Source organism: Pleurodeles waltl, chromosome 10, assembly GCF_031143425.1.
Source record: "Pleurodeles waltl isolate 20211129_DDA chromosome 10, aPleWal1.hap1.20221129, whole genome shotgun sequence".
NCBI classification, from domain to species: domain Eukaryota; kingdom Metazoa; phylum Chordata; class Amphibia; order Caudata; family Salamandridae; genus Pleurodeles; species Pleurodeles waltl.
Genome location: NC_090449.1, coordinates 325,330,964 through 325,357,475, shown reverse-complemented (window position 1 = coordinate 325,357,475; position 26,512 = coordinate 325,330,964). Strand labels below are relative to the sequence as shown.

Sequence of the window (26,512 nt, the reverse complement as noted above, 5' to 3'; positions counted from 1 at the left end):
ACCACCCCGACCCCCACCCCCAAAAACTAAAAATACCCGACACCCCACCCCACCCCTAAACCACCCCGACCCCCCCCCAAAAAAAATAAAAATGCCCTGACCCCCCTCCCGCCCATAAACCTGCCCCAGCCTCACTTACCTGATCACATCCTCCGATGAAGCCGACTCCCTTCTTCTGTGCCTTAACCACGCATGTGCGTTGTTCAGCACATGTGTGATTAAGGCACCGAACAAGGAAGTCGTGATTAACGAAAGCGTTGTTCCGCTTTCATTGTATACGACTTTGTTGTTCGGGAGTCGTGGTTGGGGATGTTTCCCGTTCAAATAAACAAGTTTGAAGGGAGAGAGCAGAATCACTGGGGTCCTGGTTAGCAGGATCCCAGTGAACACAGTCAAACACACAGATAACAGGCAAAAAATTGGGGTAATCATGCCAAGAAAGAGGGTACTTTTCTACATTCATTATTTTGATCACCATGTATTTGAGGTTTCTTTTATTGCACAGATCGGACTCCTCCTATTAAATAGCAGTTAAAAAAAAAAAACAGGCTTTGGAAATGTAATAAATTGCTTTGGGATGTAGTCAAGTAAGATACTTTTTTAACAACTTTATTTAAACCTTTACAAAGGACAGAACGTTGAAGCACAATATAAAGCTTTGTGAGCTAACAGGCAAAGACCAAGGCATCACAGTAAAATAATGCAGAAATCGCTTGAATGATCCAGATTGAAAACACTGAAGAAATCATGCATTGGAGAACAAAACGTCAGGGAACACTAATGTCCAGGTCTTGGTAGAACTCATTCTGTGTCATAAAATTTCCCTGTCTCAACAGTTCTGGGGGCCATGGTGTTCTCATGCTTTGTTTAATGTATGTGTAGAATTGCCATGGGGGAAGTATGTTACTCAGAGTCACGTAAGGCATTCCATAGATGAGTAGTCCGTAGTTTCTTCCACCATCCACCCATTGGTGGTAATGTTGTGCTCCGTCCTCTTTGGATTATCATGAAACGGACCACCAACAATAGAGGAGTTAATAATTTGCTGGCGGTCGGGAAGAGGGGACAAGGCTTCTCTTTCTCAACATGGCCCAGCAAAGCCATCTGGGGCATTACTGGTAGGGCTAGGTTTGTGACTTCCTTTATGGCAACAAAGACCTGCTCCCAAAACGGTTGTATTTGTAGGTAACTCCACCACATATGGAGATAGGCTCCTCATGACCCACATTCCCTCCAACATGTACCAGAGACTTCTAACCGAGCCTTCATGCAGACTGGGGGTCAACTACTATCTCCACATCATTTTAAAGGCATTTTCCCTATCCTGAAGGCAGGCAGTTGATTTTATTGCCCTCCTCCACATCACAATCCAGCGTACTTATGGAGACCTAGTTCCTCTGACCAAGTGGTGGTGTATGTCAGTTGTGACTGGGTTTCAGATCTGTCAACTGCTCTGCACTCTGTTGCAGTCCCTGCCTGAAAACATGTTTTCCATCTCAGTCCTTCCCTAGGCTCTAGTGCTCTTACTCAAGGCTGCTTTGCCCAATGTAGTAGCTGTGTGAGTCCGTAGCGATCATTTGGCCATAGCAAAAAATCATTCACACTCTGAACTTTAGACTTGGAGGCCCATTCTTGTAGAGTTGGCCAAGACATAGTACATCCACTTCCTTCTAGGATGAATACTCCATATCCAACATGCCCGGTATGAAATCAGGATACCCCACTACGGGAGTCAGGGGTGACCTGTAGTTTCCGAACCGCTATATTCCAGTACAGTAGTGTCACATAGCTAGCCCACCTGAGGACCCCCAGACAGCAGCCACAGCAACGAGTGCAACTAGCAAAGGGGGAGCTTAGACTGCATCATTCCTTAAGGCACCAAGGTATATCTATGTCTGGGGAGCACTGTGCCAGGGCAAGGGTGAGTTGTGCTGCCATTATGAAACATTCTGTATCAGGGACTCCCTAGTCTCCCTCTAAGGGCCTCCTAATGATAAGTGATTTCACTATGTGAGGTGTTTTGCTGTTCCATATAAAATCCCACACCTTTGTGCCGACTGATTTCAGCATTTCTGGGGGCACCTTCATTGGCAAGGATCAAAAGAGGTACAGAGAGAGGGGCATGAATTACATTTTGACACAGGATCCTATCCAGCCACAAAATTTCTAACTTGCCCCATCAGTAGAGGTATTTGAACAGGTGTGAGAAATTGGTTTGTTGGTTGACTTGGGTGTGAGCTCTGGTCACGTAATGTGTAAATTATTTAAGCAGCACACAAACAGTAATAAAGTGAAAACGCAACACAAGAAAAATCCAAAACCAATTTGGAACAATAGAGTACATTTCACTAAAATATTTGACACCAAAATAACAATTCAATAAGTACAACCAGAGTTATGCATTTTTTAAGTTTAAAGTTCAAAATAGCACCTAAAAGGAAATAATGTCAACCACTAACATCTGGTCACCTTTAGCGCCACAACCAAGTGTCGAGGAGTGTATGGAGGCCGCTTGGGGGCTCAGGACTCACTCCGGCTGGGTAGAGGTGTAGGTTCAAGATGGTGGTAACCTATGTCCCTGTGGCTCTGAACAGGAGGCAGGCAAACCAGCCCTTGGTGTACCTTCTGGAAGTCCTGGGTGCAGGTGAAAATACAGGGCTTAAGAGTACGGCTGACCTATGAGGGTTCAAAACATGCTTTGGGCAGCAAAGCAGTCCTTCCAAGTACAGAAGCAGTTTGGCAGCAGAGTGCAGAGCACGTCATAGCAGCAGACAGGCCTCAGAGTCCTCCCAAGGTTTCAGTAATGAACTGAAGAGTAGATCTGAAAGCCCGATTTTCTACAGTGGTGCCTTGCTTCTAGAAGGTGTGAGAAATTTCTGGAAAGGTTCTATGAAGTTCTAGAAATTTCCTGCCTCGCCTGCTATGGCTCCATGCTGGCTGCACTAACAATACAGGGTTGTTAAGCCTATTGTGAAGAGACAGTGCCGCCCAGCCTATTCAGGTTCAAGAGGGGCTCTTCTCAGCTCTACCCCCTCTTCCCCTCCCCTTCAAGCCACTTAATGGCCCATTCAAGCTTAAAAGTACATGTCCTACCTTTTAATTACAGAGCACCATGACCTGCGAGCTACCTAGGCCCTACATTAGGGGTGACTTACATGTAATAAAAGAGGAATTTAAGGCTTGACAAGGTGTTTTAAATGTTAAATATACATGGCAGTAGGACACTCCATTCAGGCTGCAGTGGCAGGCCTAGGTCATATTTTAAGGTACTACTTAAATGGGTGGCAAATGGATGGCAAAATAAGTGCTGCAGACCCATTGGTAGCATCCAATGTACATGCCCTGGGGTATATGGTATACCACAATACAAGGGACTTACACGTAAATTAAATATGCCAATCAGGTATGTACCAATCAAACCATATTCAAGGGCGTGAGCACAAGCACTTTAGCACTGGTTAGGAGTGATAACGTGCACAGAGTCCTAAGGCCAACAAACAAAAATCCAGCAAAAATAGGAGGAGGAAGGCAAAACATTTGGGGTGTCCTTGAAGAAAGGGCCATTTCCAACAACAGGGTATCAAGGAGCAGGGGGAAAATGCTAATATACACCTCACTTATGTTATGTGTGTGTGGGGGGGGGGTTAGCTACCCTCAAGTAGGTGTTTCTTTTTTACGCTGCCTGTAGTCCACACTGGGTGGCAATGGCCTTTCTGTCCTCTTTGTTGTTTCCCAACCCCATTGCACAGTTTGCCCTTATATCCCATAACCTGGTAAAAATGTTGTAATCCCTCCAGTAATGGAAAATACATAGATGGGTTGGTTAATAACACAGGATATTGTCCAGAATGAAAATATACTTTTAAGAGGGTGAACAGTGAATAACCATCTACCATGCATAGGAGCAAGTTTCCAGATGTTCATGGACCTGCCTTGAGGAGGAAGGTGTTAGCAAATGTGGCTGGTTGTGCAGTGGGTGTTTTTATAGATGAGACAGCTAATTTTGGAAGGGCAGTGTCTTTAGCTAATGATAAAATAAAGGGTAATCTGGAGAAAGTATTGACCTTGATTGGCTGGGGTGAACATTCCCTGCAGTGGCCTGGAATCTGGTCTTGGATTTATTGAAGGGTGACGACTGGTCACAGAAACCCTTCTGCTGTACAGGACACCACCAGAAACGTCTCTTTTTATTCCATCAGGAAGGTTGTACTTTGTGCTTCCCTGACTTTTTGCCTTTGTTGATGGCAAGTTGTGATTTGAAAGTGTGCTGGGACCCTGCTAACCAGGCCCCAGCACCAGTGTTCTTTCCCTAAACTGTACCTTTGTCTCCACAATTGGCACAACCCTGGCACTCAGGTAAGTCCCTTGTAACTGGTACCCCTGGTACCAAGGGCCCCGATGCCAGGGAAAGTCTCTAAGGGCTGCAGCATGTCTTATGCCACCCTAGGGACCCCTCACTCAGCACATACACACTGCTTCCCAGTTTGTGTGTTCTGGTGGGGAGAAAATGACTAAGTCAACATGGCACTCCCCTCAGAGTGCCATGCCAACCTCACGCTGCCTGTGGCATACGTAAGTCACCCCTCTAGCAGGCCTTACAGCCCTAAGGCAGGGTGCACTATATCACAGGTGAGGGCATAAGTGCATGAGCACTATGCCCCTACAGTATCTAAGCAAAACCTTAGATATTGTAAGTGCAGGGTAGCCATAAGAGTATATGGTCTGGGAGTCTGTCAAACACAAACTCCACAGCACCATAATGGCTACACTGAAAACTGGGAAGTTTGGTATCAAACTTCTCAGCACAATAAATGCACACTGATGCCAGTGTGCAATTTATTGTAAAATACACCCAGAGGGCATCTTAGTGATGCCCCCTGAAAATATACCCGACTTCCAGTGTGGGCGGACTAGTTTCTGCCAGCCTGCCACACACCAGACATGTTGCTGGCCACATGGGGAGAGTGCCTTTGTCACTCTGTGGCCAGGAACAAAGCCTGTACTGGGTGGAGGTGCTTCTCACCTCCCCCTGCAGGAACTGTAACACCTGGCGGTGAGCCTCAAAGGCTCACCCCCTTTGTTACAGCACCACAGGGCATCCCAGCTAGTGGAGATGCCCGCCCCTCCGGCCACTGCCCCTACTTTTGGTGGCAAACCTGGAGGAGATAATGAGGAAAACAAGGAGGAGTCACTCCCCAGTCAGGGCAGCCCCTAAGGTGTATTGAGCTGAGGTGACCCTTACTTTTAGAAATCCTCATCTTGTAGAAGGAGGATTCCCCCAATAGGATTAGGGATGTGCCCCCCTCCCCACAGGGAGGAGGCACAAAGAGGGTGTAGTCACCCTCCGGGCCAGTAGCCATTGGTTACTGCCCTCCCAGACCTAAACCCCCCCCTAAATTCAGTATTTAGGGGCTCCCAGAACCGAGGAAGATAGATTCCTGAAACATAAAGAAGAAGAAGGACTGCTGACCTTAAGCCCTGCAATGAAGACAGAGACAACAACTGATTTGGCACCAGCCCCACCGGCCTGTCTCCCTACTTTGACAAAAATCTGCAACAGCGACGCATCAAACAGGGACCAGTGACCCCTCAGAGGACTGCCCTGCATCTAAAGGACCAAGAAGCTCCTGAGAACAGCGGCCCTGTTCAAGAAACTGCAACTTTCTGCAACAAAGAAGCAACTTTAAAGACCCCATTTTTTTCTCGCCGGAAGCGCCTGACGCCCTCGACTCGACCTGCGGAAAACTAACACTACAGGGAGGACTCCCTGCCAACTGCGAGCCACTGAGTAGCCAGAGTTGACCCCCTGAGCCCCCACAGCGACGCCTGCAGAGGAAATCCAGAGGCTCCCCCTGACCGCGACTGCCTGCAACAAGGAACCCGACGCCTGGAACCAGCACTGCACCCGCAACCCCCAGGTCCTGAAGGAACCAAACTCCAGTGCAGGAGCGACCCCCAGACGACCCTCTGCCTAGCCCAGGTGGTGGCTATCCCGAGGAGCCCCCCCCTGTGCCTGCCTGCATCATTGAAGAGACTCCCAGGTCTCCCCATTGATTCCTATCTAAAACCTGACGCCTGTTTGCACTCTGCACCCGGCTGCCAGTGCCGCTGAGGGTGTACTTTCTGTGCCTGCTTGTGTCCCCCCCAGGGCCCTACAAAACCCCCCTGGTCTGCCCTCCGAGGACACGGGTACTTACTGCTGGCAGACTGGAACCAGGGCACCCCTGTTTCCATTGAAGCCTATGTGTTTTGGGCACCACTTTGACCTCTGCACCTGACCGGCCCTGAGCTGCTGGTGTGGTGACTTTGGGATTGCCTTGAACCCCCAATGGTGGGCTACCTTGGACCCAACTTTGAACCCTGAAAGTGTTTTACTTACCTGTGAACTTAACAAATACTTACCTCCCCCAGGAACTGTTGATTTTTGCATTGTGTCCACTTTTAAAATAGCTTATTGCCATTTGTGTCAGAACTGTACATGCTATTGTGATTATTCAAAGATCCTAGAATACCTGAGTGAAATACCTTTCATTTGAAGTATTACTTGTAAATCTTGAACCTGTGGTTCTTAAAATAAACTAAGAAACTATATTTTTCTATATAAAAACCTATTGGCCTGGAATCAGTCTTTGAGTGTGTGTTCCGCATTTATTGCCTGTGTGTGTACAACAAATGCTTAACACTACCCTCTGATAAGCTCGACCACACAACCACAAAATAGAGCATTCAAATTATCTCTTTTTGCCACTATCTTACCTCTAAGGGGAACCCTTGGACTCTGTGCACACTATTTCTTACTTTGAAATAGTATATACAGAGCCAACTATCTACATTGGTGGATCAGCGGTGGGGTCTAAGACTTTGCATTTTCTGGACTACTCAGCCAATACCTGATCACACGCCTAAATTCCCAAAATTGTCATTAGAAACAGATTTTTGAAATTTTAGCTATTTTTCTAAATTTCTAAAAGTCATGCTAGGGCCTTGTGTTAGTCCCTGTTAGCATTTCTTTTAGAGTTTAAAAGTTTTGTAAAAGTTTGGATTAAGTTCTAGAAATAGTTTTAGATTCTTAAAAAGTATCCCAACTTTTAGAGAAATAATGTCTACTGCAGAAGAAATGGTGGTGGAGCTCAACCTCATCCCTTACCTGCATCTTAGGATGTCAGAGTTAAGGACTCTCTGCAAAATCAAAAAGATAAAAACTGGATCAAACCCTACCAAAGTACAGCTACAGGAGCTCTTGGCAGAGTTTGCTAGAGACAACCCCTCTGAAGATAACCTTACAGAGGATGAAGCTAGTGAAGTAGAGGACAATTTTCTCCCTCCACTCCTTGTTAGGGAGACCAGGGTTCCTCCAACCCTGACTCCACAAGTGATAGAGATGTTGCTTCTCCCACAGGGGAGTACAACAGCTCTGGAAGCATTGAGGGCAGCCTCAATGAAGATGACCTCCTGTTAGCCAGGATGGCCAAAAGATTGGCTTTGGAGAGCTCGCTCCTAGCCATAGAAAGGGAAAGACAAGAGATGGGTTTAGCTCCCATCAATGGTGGCAGCAACTTAAAAAGGGTCAGAGAAAATACTGACATGCTAAAACTTCCCAAAGGAATTGTAACAAAATATGAAGATGGTGATGATATAACCAAATGGTTCACAGCTTTTGAGAGGGCTTGCGCAACCAGAAAAGTAAACAAATCTCACTGGGGAGCTCTCCTTTGGGAAATGTTCAATGGAAAGTGTAGGGATAGACTCCTCACACTCTCTGGAAATGATGCAGAATCCTATGACCTCATGAAGGCTACCCTGATTGAGGGCTTTGGATTCTCAACTGAGGAGTACAGCATTAGGTTCAGGGGAGCTCAAAAATCCTCGAGCCAGACCTGGGTTGATTTTGTTGACTTCTCAGTTAAAACACTGGATGGTTGGATTAATGGCAGTGGTGTAAATGATTATGATGGGCTGTACAATCTGTTTATGAAAGAACACCTTTTAAGTAATTGTTTCAATGATAAACTGCATCAGCATCTGGTAGACCTAGGTCCAATTTCTCCCCAAGAATTGGGAAAGAAGGCAGACCATTGGGTCAAAACTAGGGTGACCAAGACTTCCACAGGGGGTGACCAAAATAAAGGGGTCACAAAGACTCCCAAGGAGAAGAGTGTTGAGACATCCAAGGGAAAAAGTAAAGAGTCCTCTACAGGGCCCCAAAAACCTGCTCAGTAGGGAGGGTCCAAAGCCTCTTCACAATCCTCTTTTGGGTACAATGGTAAAAACTTTGATCCCAAAAAGGCCTGGTGTCGTAGCTGTAATCAGCAGGGACACCAAACTGGAGACAAGGCCTGTCCCAAGAAAGGTTCCACTTCTACTACTACTCCAGTTAGCAGTGGAATAGCCAGTCTCCAGGTGGGATCAAAAGTGTGCCCAGAGCAAATCTGGGTCCACACTGAAGCTACATTAGTTACTGAGGGTGGGGTGGACTTAGCCACACTAGCTGCCTGGCCCCCTAATATGCAAAAATACAGGCAGCAACTCTTGATTAATGGGACTAGTGTAGAAGCCCTGAGGGATACAGGTGCCAGTGTCACAATGGTGACAGACAAACTGGTTTCCCCAGGACAATACCTAACTGGACAAACTTACCCAGTCACCAACGCTGACAATCAGACTAAGGTACATCCCATGGCTATGGTAACTTTAGAATGGGGGGGTCACTGGCCTGAAACAGGTGGTAGTCTCCTCTGCTATCCCAGTAGACTGTTTGCTTGGAAATTACCTAGAGTCCCCAGCATGGGTTGAGGTAGAACTCAAAACCCATGCAGCCATGCTGGGTATCCCTGAACTGGTGTGTGTCAAGACAAGGGCACAGTGCAAGGCTCAGGGTGAAAAAGAGGTGTTGGAGTCTTGAATAATGGCCCAACCCTCCAAGAGAAAAGGAGAGAAGACTAGGGAACCAGCATCAACACAGCAAAAGAAAAAGAACCTCTCTTCCCAGGAAGAAGTTCTATCCTTCTGAGGGAACTGAGCCCATGTAGTTGGAACCTTATCAGGTTGAACTCTTAGGGCCAGGGAGACCCACAAGGGAACAGCTGTGTAAGGGACAAGAAACCTGTCCCTCTTTTAAAGGCCTTAGGCAGCAAGCTGCTGAGGAAACAAAAGGAAAAGTCAGTGGAACACACAGGGTCTATTGGGAAGATGGACTCCTTTACACTGAGGCAAGAGATAGCAAACCTGGTGCCACTAGGAGAGTGGTAGTACCTCAGGAGTTTAGGGAGTTCATTCTGACCTTAGCCCATGACATTCTACTTGCTGGGCATTTGGGACAAAACCAAGACATGGGAGAGGTTAGTCAACCATTTCTATTGGCCCAACATGTCCCAGAAAGTCAAGGAGTTTTGTGCCTCCTGTGCCACCTGTCAAGCCAGTGGTAAGACAGGTGGCCATCCAAAGGCCCCCCTCATTCCACTTCCAGTGGTGAGGGTCCCCTTTGAACTACCAGTGGTTGGGGTCTCCTTTGAAAGATTGGGAGTGGACATAGTGGGTCCACTTGAACCTCCCACAGCCTCAGGGAATCTGTATATCCTAGTAGTAGTGGCTCATGCTACTAGGTACCCTGAAGCAATTTCCCTTAAGTCCACTACTGCCCCTGCAGTAGCCAAAGCACTCATTGTTCTCTTTACCTGAGTGGGATTTCCTAAGAAGGTGGTTTCTGACAGAGGTACCAACTTCATGTTAGCATACTTTAAACACATGTGGAATGAGTGTGGGGTGACTTACAAGTTCACCACACCATACCATCCACAAACCAATGGTCTTGTTGAAAGGTTTAACAAGACATTGAAGGGCATGATCATGGGGCTCCCTGAAAAGCTCAAAGGGAGATGGGATGTCCTCTTGCCATGTCTGCTTTTCGCCTACAGAGAGGTGCCTCAGAAGGGAGTAGGGTTTTCCCCCTTTGAACTACTGTTTGGCCATCCTGTAAGGGGACCATTAGCTCTTGTAAAAGAAGGCTGGGAGAGACCTCTCCATGAGCCTAAACAAGATATAGTGGACTATGTACTAGGCCTACGTTCCAGGATGGTAGAGTACATGGAAAAGGCAAGTAAAAACCTTGAGGCCAGCCAACAACTCCAGAAGATGTGGTATGACCAAAAGGCTGCTATGGTTGAGTTTCAGCCAGGGCAGCAAGTCTGGGCTCCCAGGGCACCTCAGGACAGATGGAGTGGCCCTTACCCAGTGCTAGAGAGAAAGAGTCAGGTCACCTACCTGGTAGACCTAGGCACTAGCAGGACCCCCAAAAGGGTGATCCATGTGAACCGCCACAAACTCTTTCATGACAGGGCAGATGTAAACATGTTAATGGTTACAGATGAGGACCAGGAAGCTCAGAGTGAACCTTTCCCTGATCTCCTCTGCACTGACCCTAAAGATGGCTCAGTAGATGGAGTGGTCTACTCAGACACCCTCTCTGGCAAGCTGACAGCAGGAAAGCCCTACAACAGTTTGCTGAGCTCTTTTCCCTAACCCCTGGTCAGACACACCTGTGACCCATGATGTGGACACGGGGGACAGCATGCCCTTCAAAAACTAAATCTTGTGAAAGTCTGATCAAGTTTAGGAAAGCATCAAAGTGGAAGTCCAGAAGATGCTGGAATTGGGAGTCACTGAGCAATCTGACAGCCCCTGGGCTAGCCCAGATGTCTTAGTCCCCAAACCTCACACAAAAGATAGCAAGAGAGAGATGAGGTTTTGTGTGATCTACAGAGGACTTAATTATGTCACCAAGGCAGATGCCCATCCCATTCCAAGGGCAGATGAGTTAATTGACAAATTGGGTGCTGCCAAATACTTGAGTACCTTTGACTTGACAGCAGGGTACTGGCAAATCAGAATGGCACCAGGAGCAAAAGAAAAGACAGCATTTTCTACACCTGATGGGCACTACCAGTTTACTGTGATGCCCTTTGGCTTAAAGAATGCCCCTTCCACCTTCCAAAGGTTGGTGAATCAAGTCCTTGCTGGCTTGGAGTCATTTAGTGCACCTTATCTATATGATATTGCTGTCTTTAGCTCGAGCTGGCAGGATCACCTGGTCCACCTGAAGAAGGTTTTGCAGACCCTGCAAGCAGGAGGCCTCTCTATCAAGGCATCTAAATGTCCGATAGGGCAGGGTACTGTGGTTTACTTGGGACACCTTGTAGGTGGAGGCCAAGTTCAGCCACTCCAACCCAAGATCCAGACTATTCTGGACTGGGTAGCTCCAAAAGCCCAGACTCAAGTCAGGGCATTCCTTGGCTTGACTGGTTACTATAGGAGGTTTGTGAAGGGATATGGATCCATAGTGACACCCTTCACAGAACTTACCTCTAAGAAAATGCCCAAGAAGGTAAACTGGACTGTAGAATGCCAACAGGCTTTTGACACCCTGAAAACAAGCTATGTGCACAGCACCAGTTCTCAAAGCTCCAGATTACTCCAAGCAGTTCATTGTGCAGACTGATGCCTCTGAACATGGGATAGGGGCAGTTCTGTCCCAAACAAATGATGATGGCCTTGACCAGCCTGTTGCTTTCATTAGCAGGAGGTTACTACCCAGGGAGCAGTGTTGGAGTGCCATTGAGAGGGAGGCCTTTGCTGTGGTCTGGTCCCTGAAGAAGCTGAGACCATACCTCTTTGATGCTCACTTTGTAGTTCAGACTGGCCACAGACCTCTCAGATGGCTAATGCAAATGAAAGGTGAAAATCCTAAACTGCTGAGGTGGTCCATATCCCTACAGGGAATGGACTTTATAGTGGAACACAGACCTGGGACTTACAGATATTGTAAGTGCAGGGTAGCCATAAGAGTATATGGTCTGGGAGTCTGTCAAACAAGAACTCCACAGCACCATAATGGCTACACTGAAAACTGGGAAGTTTGGTATCAAACTTCTCAGCACAATAAATGCACACTGATGCTAGTGTGCACTTTATTGTAAAATACACCCAGAGGGCATCTTAGAAATGCCCCCTGAAAACATACTCGACTTCCAGTGTGGGCTGACTAGTTTCTGCCAGCCTGCCACACACCAGACATGTTGCTGGCCACATGGGGAGAGTACATTTGTCACTCTGAAGCCAGGAACAAAGCCTGTACTGGGTGGAGGTGCTTTTCACCTCCCCCTGCAAGAACTGTAACACCTGGCGGTGAGCCTCAAAGGCTCACCCCCTTTGTTACAGCACCACAGGGCATCCCAGCTAGTGGAGATGCCGCCCCTCCGGCCACTGCCCCCACTTTTGGTGGCAAACCTGGAGGAGATAATGAGGAAAACAAGGAGGAGTCACTTCCCAGTCAGGACAGCCCCTAAGGTGTCATGAGCTCAGGTGACCCTTACTTTTAGAAATCCTCCATCTTCTAGAAGGAGGATTCCCCCAATAGGATTAGGGATGTGCCCCCCTCCCCACAGGGAGGAGGCACAAGGAGGGTGTAGCCAACCTCAGGGCCAGTAGCCATTGGCTACAGCCCTACCAGACCTAAACACACCCCTAATTTCAGTATTTAGGGGCTCCCAGAACCGAGGAAGATAGATTCTTGCAACCTAAAGAAGAAGACGGACTGCTGACCTGAAGCCCTGCAGTGAAGACGGAGACGACAACTGATTTGGCCCCAGCCCCACCGGCCTGTCTCCCTACTTCGACGAAAAACTGCAACAGTGACGCATCCAACAGGGACCAGTGATCTCTGAAGCCTTCAGAGGACTGCCCTGCATCTAAAGGACCAAGAAGCTCCCCAGAACAGCGGCCCTGTTCAAGAAACTGCAACTTTCTGCAACAAAGTAGCAACTTTAAAGACCCCACGTTTCCCGCCGGAAGCGTGAGACTTTCCACTCTGCACCGGACGCACTCGGCTCGACCTGCGGAAAACTAACACTACCGGGAGGACTCCCCGGCGACTGCGAGCCCGTGAGTAGCCAGAGTTGACCCCCCTGAGCCCGCACAGCGACACCTGCAGAGGGAATCCAAAGGCTCCCCCTGACCGTGACTGCCTGCAACAAGGAACCCGACGCCTGGAACCAGCACTGGAGCCGCAGCCCACAGGACCTGAAGGAACCAAACTCCAGTGCAGGAGCGACCCCCAGGCGACGCCCTGCATAGCCCAGGTGGTGGCTACCCCGAGGAGCCCCCCTGTGCCTGCCTACATCGTTGAAGAGACCCCCGGGTCTCCCCATTGATACCTATCTAAAACCCGACACCTGTTTGCACTCTGCACCCGGCCGCCCCTGTGCCACTGAGGGTGTACTTTCTGTGCCTGCTTGTGTCCCCCCCAGTGCCCTACAAAACCCCCCTGTTCTTCCCTCCGAGGACGCGGATACTTACCTGCTGGCAGACTGGAACCGGGGCACCCCTGTTTCCATTGAAGCCTATGTGTTTTGGGCACCACTTTGACCTCTGCACCTGACCGGCCCTGAGCTGCTGGTGTGGTGACTTTGGGATTGCCTTGAACCCCCAACGGTGGGCTACCTTGGACCCAACTTTGAACCCTGTAAGTGTTTTACTTACCTGTGAACTTAACAAATACTTACCTCCCCCAGGAACTGTGGATTTTTGCTCTGTGTCCACTTTTAAAATAGCTTATTGCCATTTGTGTCAGAACTGTACATGCTATTGTGATTATTCAAAGATCCTAGAATACCTGAGTGAAATACCTTTCATTTGAAGTATTACTTGTAAGTCTTGAACCTGTGGTTCTTAAAATATACTAAGAAAAAATAGTTTTCTGTATGAAAACCTATTGGCCTTGAATCAGTCTGAGTGTGTGTTCCTCATTTATTGCCTGTGTGTGTACAACAAATGCTTAACACTACCCTCTGATAAGCCTACTGCTCGACCACACTACCACAAAATAGAGCATTAGAATTATCTCTTTTTGGCATTATCTTACCTCTAATGGGAACCCTTGGACTCTGTGCACACTATTTCTTACTTTGAAATAGTATATACAGAGCCAACTTCCTACACTCTCCTAGTAGCCGATGGAGACTTGACTGAACAGGATGTCGAATAGAAGAGGCAGGGCTTGGCTGCACTTTGAATCACTGGATCAATAGGTGAGTATTGCATACACTGGTCACAAAAGGATAAGAGTATGCTACATAAGAGAGAATAAAAACCCACAAAGCTTAGAGCTGTAAGGAGTAGACCAGGAACAGCAGTGGATCCCACTTGATCAGTGACAACTAATCCACAAACTAAAGGTGAAAGGCTGCCTGGAATTGTCAGACATCAGTAGGCAGTAAAAAAGTGGGTGCTAAAGAGCCACACCCATGTAAACAGACACACACATCAACACCCCCAGTATGGTATTACCACTATTACCACTGGCATTCTTTTTGTATAGAGCACATAACTCATTTTTGTGGCTTTGCAGTTCTTTTGTATACTCTTGGATTTGGAGATAAGTCAGATGATAGTTTACCTGCATCAGAGCCAAAGTTCAGTGTGCCCTTTCTCTTCTCAATGCCAAGCACTTGGGCAGGATGTAAGGAAGCGGATTCAAGTGCTACCACTACAGAACACCCTAGAAGAAAGCAGAAGTATATTTAACAAAGACAGAAAAAACCTTCTTCCCCATCATCACAATATCCCAAATCGGGACAATGTTGCCCTTAGAAAATTATTACATAAGGTGGGACCAAAGACAAAGATGGAAGCACATATTACCAATTTATAAATTGTTTCTACATTAAATGTCTCTTCAGATGTATCATACTAAACCACCTATGATAAGCTGTTTGAAATATAAAAGTAACAGATTCACCGTTTTGATTTCCTGCCAACCTTTCATCAGCTTTTAACACAGAAAAACTGTTTCTCATCTTTGAAAAGGTATGTGCTCATTGAACATTTTAGCCCACTGGAGCTACAATACAGCTAAAAATATATGGTCTTTGATAACATTGAACACAAAAACACTGCTCCCACGTTTACGGTATCTACCGTTGACCTCACAGCTACACATATGTTATTTATTTTGGTGAAGTCACAGCTAAATACTGCAACAATTTCAACTCTCTCTGTGAACTTTTTTCAAAACCTAGCATATTGGAGGGAGTCATTCTGACTTGAAGAGAATTGTGGTCAGTGCCCCTTTACTCACCCAAGAAATCAAGTCTCAGAAAGAAAGACTTAGAAGCTTCCATCAGTTTTCTGGATTGTTGTTATCAGACAACGTTATCGATCTCTAGGTACTTATAAGTGACTACATCCAGGATGAACAGGATATTGCTCATGCCATAAGATTGGTGCTGTGTTAGTAGATATAATAGACAGAATGGAGAGATAGCTTTGTTAGTCCTTTTGGATCTGTCAATAACGTTTTAGATCTCTCCACCTTAAACACAGATCAGCACATATCACCAAATGAACAAACCTTGCCTAACATGTTTTACTAAGACTACACTTCAGCCAGGCCAGAGGCTTTTGATCCATCGGAGCAATACAAAACAGCAAGACTACAAAACAGAAAGTAAAACAAAACTGTTTGTATTGGATGCTACTTCAGTGGGTGGTACAATAAGTGCTGCAGGCCCACTGGTAGCTTTAAATATACATGACCTGGGTATAGGGTATACCACAATACAAGGGACTTACACATAAATTAAATATGCCAATTAGGTATATACCATTTAAACCATATTTAGGGACGTGAGCACAAGCACTTTAGCACTGGTTAGCAGTGATAACGTGCACAGAGTTCTAATGCCAACAAGCAGAATTCCAGCAAAAGTAGGAAGAGGAAGGCAAAACATTTGGGGGGTGCCCTTGAAGAGAGGGCCATTTCCAACAAATGGGTATCGAGGAGCAGAGGGAGGTTGCTAACATACACCTCACTCATGTTATGTGTGTGGGGGGAGTTAACTACTCCCAAATAGTTGTTTCCTTCTGAAGCTGTCTGTAGTCCACACTGGGTGGCAATGGCCCTACTGTCCTCTTTGTTGTTTCCCTCCCCATTACAAAGGATATGTGGTGGTTGACCTTATATCCCGCAACCTGGTAAAAATGTTGTAATTCCTCCAGCAACGCAGGGAAAGAAGTATATGGGTCTGTAAACAACACAGTATATTGTCCACGATGATAAGATCTTTTAAGAGAGTGAACAGTGAATAACCATCAACCATGCATAGAAGCAGGTTTCCTGATTTTCATGCCTTTCAGTCTAAAGATTTTAAAAGACCTGCCTTGAGGAATAAGGTGTTAGCAAATGTGGCTGGTTGTGCTCTGGGTGTTTTTATAGATGAGACAGTCATTTTTCGAAGGGCAGTGTCTTCCAAATCAAAAAGGGGACTCATGGAAATAGAAGTAAAAGGGGGATCATGGAAGTTCGATCTTTGGTTTTGAAGTATATCTGTTTACAGAGATGTAAGGGTTTCAAACACTACCCTTCAGTCAAATCACATGAATATAACAGCTCTCAGAAATGTTGGCAAGGAGCAATCTGGCTGGACCTACTTCAAGTTAGATCCATCACAAATGCTTGAGTCTCTGAAAGAAGAGTGCACTGTGTTTACCATTGTTGGAGGCAAGGCAGAGATGCATCCTGCTAACTGCAGGGTACGGCATACCTGAAGGTGCATGATGGAAATCATGATGAAGAAACTGAAGGCTACTGGATATTGAGGAACATGATTTCAGCTGACTGTAGGAAGCTGGCCTGGTTTGTGGTGGACACCTATGGTGTTTCACCCTATAGCAGGTCCAGGTATCCCCTATTATTGAAGTGTAGGCAGCGTCTAGGAAGCCAGGGGTCTCTAGAGTTAGCTTTGGATGAGTAGCCAAGACTTATCAAGGAGACATGGAAAGCTTATGCAATATCACTATAGCCACACAGCACATACACATTTTAAAGAACCACACAGTGTTACAAAAATTAAGGAACTTTATTATAGTAATACAAAAACTAAAATACTGTATAGGCAATCCCTCAACTGGAGATGAGCAAACGCACTATTACATACACATTAGCAATCAGTGAGAAGCATAGAAAGCATTAGGCACTGGTAAAAGCAGTAGTAAAGAGTGAGGGCTCCGTGAATGGGGGAACCAAACCATATACTAAGAAAGTGGAATGTGAAAGTGTAGGAGGCTGGCCTGGCTTATAGTGGGTACCTTGTGGTACTTACACCTTGTGCCAGGTCCAGTTATCCCTTATTAGTATATTTGAGGTGTTCTAGCAGCTTAGGCTGATAGAGGTAGCTATAGCAGAGCAGCTTAGGCTGAACTAGGAGGCATGCAAAGCTCCTACTATACCACTTATGTCATATAGCACTATATCATAAGAAAACACAATACCCAGAGTTACCAAAAATAAAGGTACTTTATTTTCGAGACAATATGCCAAAAGTATCTCAGAGGATATACTCCTTTAGGAGATAAGTGATATACACAAATTATATGCACACAAACCAAAATTAGGTAAGTAACAGTTAGAAAAGTATTGCAAACAATGTAGAATCACAATAGAATGCAATAGGGAGAAATAGGCCTAGGGGCAACACAAACCATATACTCCAAAAGTGGAATGCGACCCACCAATGGACCCCAGGCCTAGTGTAGTGTGTAGATAGTCGCTGGCACTGTTAGAAAACACTAAGGGTGTCCAAGATACCTGTGACCGGATAGTAGGGGATGAACTACTCCGACAGAGTTCCAAGTGTTACAACAAAGAAGTTTTATTGGAATAATATAGATGAACAAGTGCAGGTACGTGTTTATTGTCTTTAACTGCTGGGTATAAGGTGGTAGGGTTTTGTCCGTGGTCTGGTCTTCACTCTCCTCTTTTCTGTTCCTCTTCCGTAGGGGTTCCCCGGGAGGTACATGCAGAAAGAAGAGAACAGTAGCGGTAAGTGGACTAGGCTCTTCTGTCTTACGGTAAATATTTCTTTTGTTTTCGTTTTATCCTCACTATTCTTTTCAAGATACTAGTCCTATCAGTGATTTTTATGATTAACATGTATGCTTTCTGTGTTTCCCCCTTCTATAGTGCTCGTTATCCTGTGCGCGATGGCTTCGGTGATCTAGGCTATGGTTGTGTTCTATAGTATTCAGTGGTAAGTGTTTCCAGCCCTCCCCCTCCCTTCCTTACCCCTTGTTTGTGCTGTGCTTGTGCCCTTGTTTGATTCTCTCGCTCTCTCTCTCCTCTTTCACTCAGATTCAGGGTCGTGGTCCGACGCACCTGTACTGCCACGCTTCTCCGGAAGCGTGGCGGGATGCTGCAGCTCGTCCTCCCGGTCACTGGATTTCGGGGCATCCGATGCTCGTCTCCAGCCGTCTCCTCCAGGATATGAGTGCTTCAACTGCCTCCGTCTAGTCCTTTGGCTCCGTCCTCTGCTCTTGTCGTCCGCACTGTTTCCTTCCGACTCCTCTTTTGGATAATAGGTCACGGTTCCTTACAAACCCCGGACGCCGTAAACTCCGGTAGCGGCGATTTTAACTTCCTGACATCCCGCCGCTCCAAAGCGTCCAGCCGATCGCGTGAAGGTAAACTGGGCTGCCTGGGCCCACCAGTGTCAGTGTCAGCACAAGTGAAGTCTGAGTGCGGGTGAACAGGTTCCAGCCCGTCACAATACCCCACCCCAAGACCCTGAAAAGTAGGAGTAAAGTTACCCTACTAACCCAGAAAGACAATAAAGTCGAGATAGGGGATTCTGCAAGGACAACAACTGACTGCAAAACACTGAAGACGGATTCCTGGACCTGAGGACCTGTAAGGGAAGGGGACCAAGTCCAAGAGTCACGCAAGTGTCCGGGGGGGTGGGGGGGCAGGAGCCCACTCAACCCCGGATGAAGGTGCAAAAGGGCTGCCTCTGGGTGGAAGAAGCCGAAGATTCTGCAACAACGGAAGGTGCCAGGAACTTTTCCTTTGGTCAGAAGATGTCCCACGGCGTGCTGGAGGTTGCAGAGTTGTTTCCACGCAGAAAGACCGCCAACAAGCCTTGCTAGCTGCAAGAGTCGCGGTTGAGGATTTTAGGTGCTGCTGGGGCCCAGGAAGGATCAGGAGGTCGCCCCTTGGAGGAGGAGCCAGAGGGGGCGCTCAGCAACTCAGAGAGCACCCGCAGAAGCAGGCAGCACCCGCAGAAGTACCCGAACAGGCACTTAAAAGATCTGAGGACAGCGGTCGACTCAAAGGAGGGTCCCACGACATCAGAGTCCAACTCAGTGAGTTGGGCAATGCAGGACAGAGTGCTGGGGACCTGGGCTAGGCTGTGCACGAAGGAAGTCTTTCAAAAGTGCACAGAAGCCCGAGCAGCTGCAGTTCACGCAGTACACAGGATTACTGTCTGGCGTGGGAAGGCAAGGACTTACCTCCACCAAATTTGGACAGAAGGGCCACTGGACTGTGGGAGACACTTGGACCCAGCTCCTGTGTTCCAGGGACCATGCTCGTCAGGATGACAGGGGACCCAGAGGACCGGTGATGCAGAAGTTTGGTGCCTGCGTTAGCAGGCGGAAGATTCCGTCGACCCACCAGAGATTTCTTCTTGGCTTCCAGTGAAGGCAGACAGCCCTCAGAGCATGCACCACCAGGAAACAGTCGAGAAAGCCGGCAGGATGAGGCGCTACAATGTTGCCGGTAGTCTTCTTGCTACTTTGTTACGGTTATGCAGGCGTCCTGGAGCAGTCAGCGGTCGATCCTTGGCAGAAGTCGAAGAGGGAAGTGCAGAGGAACTCTGGTGAGCTCTTGCATTCGTTATCTGGTGAGATGCCAACAGGAGAGAACCTAAATAGCCCACAGAGGAGGATTGGCTACTGTGAAAGGTACAAACCTATCAGGAGGGGTCTCTAACGTCACCTGCTGGCACTGGCCACTCAGAGCTGTCAATTGTGCCCTCACAACTCTGCGTTCTAGATGGCAGAGGTCTGGGACACACTGGAGGAGCTCTGGGCACCTCCCTTGGGAGGTGCTGGTCAGGGGAGTGGTCACTCCCCTTTCCTTTGTCCAGTTTCACGCCAGAGCAGGGCTGGGGGATCCCTGAACCGGTGTAGACTAGTTTATGCAGAGAGGGCACCATCTGTGCCTATCAAAGCATTTCCAGAGGCTGGGGGAGGCTACTCCTCCCCAGCCCTTCACACCTATTTCCAAAGGGAGAGGGTGTAACACCCTCTCTCAGAGGAAATCCTTTGTTCTGCCTTCCTGGGACCAGGCTGCCAAGGCCCCAGGGGGGGCAGAAACCTGTCTGAGGGGTTGGCAGCAGCCGCAGTGGAGACCCCGGAAAGCAAGTTTGGCTGTACCCGGGCTCTGTGCTGGAGACCCGGGGATGCATGGAATTGTCCCCCAATACCAGAATGGTATTGGGGTGACAATTCCATGATCCTAGACATGTTACACGGCCATGTTTGGAGTTACCATTGTGACGCTACATATAGGTATTGACCTATATGTAGTGCACGCGTGTAATGGTGTCCCCGCACTCACAAAGTCCTAGGAATTTGCCCTGAACAATGTAGGGGCACCTTGGCTAGTGCCAGGGTGCCCACACACTAAGTAACTTTGCACCTAACCTTCACCAAGTGAGGGTTAGACAAATAGGTGACTTATAAGTTACTTAAGTGCAGTGTAAAATGGCTGTGAAATAACGTGGACGTTATTTCACTCAGGCTGCAGTGGCAGTCCTGTGTAAGAACTGTCTGAGCTCTCTATGGGTGGAAAAATAAAGGCTGCAGCCCATAGGGATCTCCTGGAACCCCAATACCCTGGGTACCTAGGTACCATATACTAGGGAATTATAAGGGTGTTCCAGTGTGCCAATGAGAATTGGTAAAATGAGTCACTAGCCTGCAGAGAGAGCATAAACACTGAGGTTCTGGTTAGCAGAGCCTCAGTGATACAATTAGGCACCACACAGGAAAGACATATAAGCCACACACTTATGAGCACGGGGGTCCTGGCTAGCAGGATCCCAGTGACACAAATCAAACATACTGACAACATAGGGTTTTCACTATGAGCACTGGGCCCCGACTAGCAGGATCCCAGTGAGACAGTAAAAACACCCTGACATATACTCACAAACAGGCCAAAAGTGGGGGTAACAAGGCAAGAAAGAGGCTACCTTCCTACAGAAAGGCAGTCCTACACCCAAGGATGTGGAATCAGGAGAAGGGAACTGGAAGAACTAGGAACTCCAAAAGGTAAGTACCAGGGTGCCCCCAGCGATCAGGAGAGAAGAGGTAAGTACCAGGTTTTCCCCAAACCCAACAGGAGGACTTTGGAAAAGCATTGTGCAAGACCCAGCCAAGACTGGAAGAGCTCAAAGGTGGATCCTGACAGAAGAGGACCTGCAAAGGAAGGGAACCAAGTCCAGTTCAGGTTGGAGTGTCCGGTTGTGGCAGAAGCCACTACCCACCCTTCTGTGCATGCAGCACCAGGTCAACGGTGGACGAAGAAGGTCAGCGGTGCAGCACAGGAGCAGAAGAGGAGTTCCAGAAATGATGCACATGATGTCCCAAATTGGTGGTTGTGATGCAGCCGGTCAGTGGTGGTGGTACACCACCAACAAGCCTTGGCAAATACAGAAGATAGAAAAGAAGGTTGCAAGGTTGAAGAGGACAAGCAAAGCCCAGGGGGCTTGACCCAAAGAGGGGAGTCCAAAGTGACCCTCAGCAGCTGGGACAGTCACAAGAAGAGGAGGCAGCCCCCACAGACAACCCACTGGCAGCAGGTACAGGGGTCGCGGTGAGGCCCACTCAACACACTTGAAGAAGTGTCCCATGTTGCTCAAACAGCAGGCAGGAGATATTGTGCTGCAAGAAGAGGTGCAGGGGGTCAGGGATACAAGGAGCCTGACGATCCCTTGGAGGAGGAGCACAAAAGCCTTGGTAACTGCAAGAGTTGCGGTGCACAGGGGACTGTCCTGCAAGGAGAGGCAAGGGCTTACCTTCTCCCAAGTTAGACAGCTGGTAGAGAGGAAAAAGGGGACCACTCCAGATTATCACCTGTGATGTAGGATCCACGCAGTTCCAGAGGAGAGCAGATCCACGCAGCCAGTTGTCGTTGCAATTGGCGCCTGCAGATGCATGAGAGTGCCTCCTTCACTCCGAGAGAGATTCCTTCTTATTTCTTTGCAGACTAAATTCTCGCCACCCTCAGAGGATGCACAGCCAGGGAAATGTTGCAGTTGCTGGAAGAGCTGGATAAACAATGTTGCAGAGCAAAGTCGTTGCAGATTGTCCGTTCCTGGAGGGTCCAGATGCAGTTCCAGTGGCCAGAAGATGAAGTAAACGATGCAGAGGAGTCCTGGTGGATTCTTGCATGTCGATTCTAAGGACCCACCCAGGAGGGAGACCCTAAATAGCTCTAAAAGGGGGTTTGGTCACCTGCAAGGTGGGCTGTGATGTCACGGGCCTGACCTGGCCACTCAGATGCTCCCAAAGGCCTCTGTAAATCTTGGATTCAAGATAGCAGAACCAAGTGGCCACCTGGAGGAACTCTGGGCACCACCCTGGGGGTGGTGATGTTTATGCAAGGAGGGCATCAAATGTGCCCTTCAAAGCACACCAGTGGCTTTGGGAGGCTACCCCTCTCAAACCATTTCACAGCTATTTCAATGGGGAGAGGGTGTTGCCTCCCTCTCCCACAGGAAATCCTTTGTTCTGCCTTCCCCTGCTTGAGCTGGTTAAGCAGCAGGAGGGCAGAAACCCGTCTGGAAGGTGGCAGCAGTGCGGGCTGCTTGCAAAACCCTAGAAGACTGGTAGGAGCAATACTGGGGGGTCCTCTACGGAGCCCCCAGAGTGCATGGAACCATACCATCAATACTGGCAACAGTATTGGGGTTTGATTCTAACATGGGTGATACCAAACATGCATAGGTTCGGAGCTACCATTGTGTAGCTAGACATAAGTAGTGACCTGTGTCCAGTCCACAGGTAAAATGGCTTCCACGCACTCACGAAGTCCAGTGCAATGGCGCTGGAGTTCATAAGAGCAACTCTGCTCATGCAGGAGTGATCTCTCACACAGGTACCTGCACCCTGCCCTCTGGGCTAGGAGGGCCTACCATAGGGGTGACTTACAGTGACCTGGTGCAGTGACCTTTAGTAAAAGGGTGCATGCACCTTTTCACGCAGGCTATAATGGCAGGCCTGCAGACATATTTTGCATGGGCTCCCAATGGTGGCATAATACACGCTGCAACCCATGGGGAACACCTGGTGCCCCAATGCCCTGGGTAACTAAGTACCATATACTAGGGACTTATATGGGGGCACCAGTATGCCAATTGTGGGGTGTGCAATGTCCTAGAAAACCAAATTTAGAGGGAGAGAGCACAGTCACTGGGGTCCTAGTTAGCAGGATCCCAGTGAACACAGTCCAAACACACTGACAGCAGGCAAAAAGTGGGGGTAACCATGCCATAAAGAGGCTACTTTCCTACACTGACTTATTAAGAAAAATACATCAACATCTTGCTTATATTCCGAAAATGTCTTTGAAATGTTAATTGTGATAATCGCTTCACCTACTTGCCAGGCATAGTGTGCCCATGGTGGTAAGGCCATGAAGAATTCAATGATATTGCCAACTTTGATTTATAAGAATATGCAATATGGTTATTAGGCGACCACCAGGGACAAAACTGTATACATGTGCTGTTGCATCATTTGAAAAGTAAATGCTTGAAAAGGGGGCATTCTCTCCTTAAACAGAACACACACACACAGAAAGAGTATGTTTGTCTTCTATGTTTTGACAGTGATTGCATACTTCATATAAACAGGTGCAGTTCAACTTGAAGAAAAATATAAGAGATAAGAATTAAACTTGCTGAAATATGCGTCATTCCTTTTCCAGATGCTCTAGGCTCTTTGAGGATCGTGTAATTTTCGATTGAACCAATTTAAGAATCATAAACATCATCAATTCATATACATTTACAGTCATGGAAACAAGCCTAGATAAGAAAAGACAATAGTTACCCATGGAGGCATCTATGTGTAGTTTTTCTCTTCCAGACAGATTACTGCACTGGGTGCATCTGAGGAGCTCGGCAACTGCTTGCATTAAGTCCCATTTGTTATTTCACACAACAGAGTTAATTAGCAGATTAATGAAAATGAGCCAATAAGAGGTTGGGATGAATGAAGTGAAGCCAGCAGTATAAAGTGTGTAATATTCAATAAACTCTGTTTTCACACTAGCCATGTGCATTTTAATGTAGTGTGTACACTGGTGAATACGGGAGATATTGAAATAACATAGCGGGAAACAGAGTTACAAGTAGCCAGGCAGAGGCATTTTCTTGCATGGCACACACTGGAAAGCAAAGTGAGACACTGCAGCATAAAGTTACTTTTCTTGCTTTTATAATAGCCATTGACCCACTGTCAGAATGGTCAGGCTACTGCAGGAGAGACACACACAGGGAGGACTATCCTACAGTCACAGACAAATGCTATACTCTATGTATGCTCAGGACACCCTACTCTTTATTGAAACCTAGAACTGAATGTTAACCCACTAATCCGGGAGATTATAAACTTCAGTGGATTCTCTGGAGTTTCCATAAACTGGTCCAAATCAGAATTATTCCTGCTTACCAGTAACACTGCTCCCTGGTACATTCTAATACACTTCTAATACACTATCTGGGGATAATTATTCATCGCCATCCCAAACACATGATTAGTGCTAACTACGGCCCAGTCATAGATCAACTGCTGCATCATACAGATGCATGGATGAAACGCACTCAGTCATTGATGGGTCAGGTAGCTCTAATAAAAATGGTGGTCCTCCTCTTGTGTGTATACCTTTTGTTGGGAATGACCCTTTCTACAGGGTTATCCCCAGACTTTTTGCCTTTCTCCTCCTATTTTTCTGACCCACTTTTTGCTGGCTTTAGTACTCTGGGCACTTTACCACTGCTAATCTGTGCTAAGGTGCATTGCTCTCTCCCCAAAAACTTGGTATAATTGGCTTCCACCTGTTTTTCTTATTTAATTTACCTGTAAATCCCTTGCAAAGTGGTATACCATACACCCAGGGGTTGTAAATTAAATGCTACTAGTGGGTGTGCAGCACAAATTGCCCCACCCGCAAAAGTAGCCTTTCTAACTTGTCTCAGGTCTGCCACTGCAGAGTCTGCATGCACAGTTTACTACCACACTGACTTGGCAAGTCAAATTACTTGCCAAGGCTTGAACTTTCTTTTTTACTACACCTACGTCACCCTTAAAGTAGGCCCTAGATAGCCCTATGGGCAGGGTGTTGTGTATGGAAAAGGGAGGACATACATTTTTATGTGTTACATGTCCTAGCAGTGGCAAACAGCCTATTTCGTTTTTCACTACTGTGAGTGCTGCTCCTCTCATAGGTTTGCATTGGGAATTTCCTTATATATGTCTAAGTGGTAACTTCTGATTTATGAGAATTAGCGTGGGCACTTTTGGTATGCTTTCAATGGTAGCAAGAAATCCTCCCTACTGGTGTAGGTGGATATTATATTACTATTTTAGAAATTCAACTTTTAGAAAGTGGGTATTTCACTGTGCTTATAACACTGACCCATCTTTCTGTTGACTTTAAGACTAATCCACCGCTAGGGCAAAGTGACGGCTCCAAATTGCAGGGTTAGGTGTGACAGGGCTACATCTGCAATCATCTACATACTGATCGTCTTCCTGGGCTGGGAGAGAGGGAGGGTCGTTCACACTTTACATTTGAATAGGCTGTGTCCTGCCCTAACACAAGGGGCTCGTTGACCCCCTACTGATGTCTGCAGCCAGAGTAGGCAAGATTCTTGGAACTGGTCAGATTTGGCTGTAAACTTCTCCTTCCTTCTAGAAGCTGGGCACCTGGAGTATGAGAACAGGGGCTCTGCCCCCATCATTTTTAGAGCACTTTTAGGAACTGGGACAGAACCTCTGTCAGAAGGGCTGCTGAGCTGCAAAAGGGCACATCTGGACAGCACTTCTGCTGTTGCCCTGCTACCTGCTGGGTGGCATGAAGGAGTCTCTGGACTGCTTTTCTGCTTATTGCCCTTCTGCCAGCTGTACCCTGACACTGGACTGCCAACGCACTGTGGTAATATGAGGAGGAACCTCCAACCCTGCCCTCTCTCTGCCTGGATAAGCTGGCCTGTCGCTCTGCTCTATGCCCCCATCAGTGTTCTCAGCGCATGGTGAGCGCTTTATGGTTTAAGTGTTTTGCACAAACGCTTTACGCATGACATCTAAGGATTAGGCCTGACTGCTCTGTGCCAAGCTACAAGGGGCTGAGCACAGGTTATTTCTGGTGTGTAGCTTACTTGCTCTGACTAGAGTGGAGGCTCATGCCTGGGTAAGGTACATACCCTAGCCAACTTGAAATCCCATGTCTAATACATTTTCACAAACATTACCAGTCTTTGCAATGGGAATTCCCATATATATTTGTCTAACTGGCATTTACTTTTTGTCTGCACTTAAAGCACTTAAAGCCCATCTGGCTACATTAATCTGGGCATGCAAACCTGCCTGGATAGCCTGGCACACTATGATCCTA

General features: G+C 47.3%; 1 protein-coding gene across 1 annotated transcript in view; it reads right to left on the bottom strand.

Annotated features, from left to right (window-relative positions):
- AMDHD2 (amidohydrolase domain containing 2) overlaps positions 1-26,512 on the bottom strand; it is a 339,455-nt gene that overhangs the window by 5,402 nt on the left and 307,541 nt on the right. Inside the window, exon 11 of the mRNA XM_069210515.1 lies at positions 14,450-14,551. Coding sequence (XP_069066616.1) covers positions 14,450-14,551 — 102 coding nt within the window. The remainder of the gene's footprint in view (positions 1-14,449; positions 14,552-26,512) is intronic.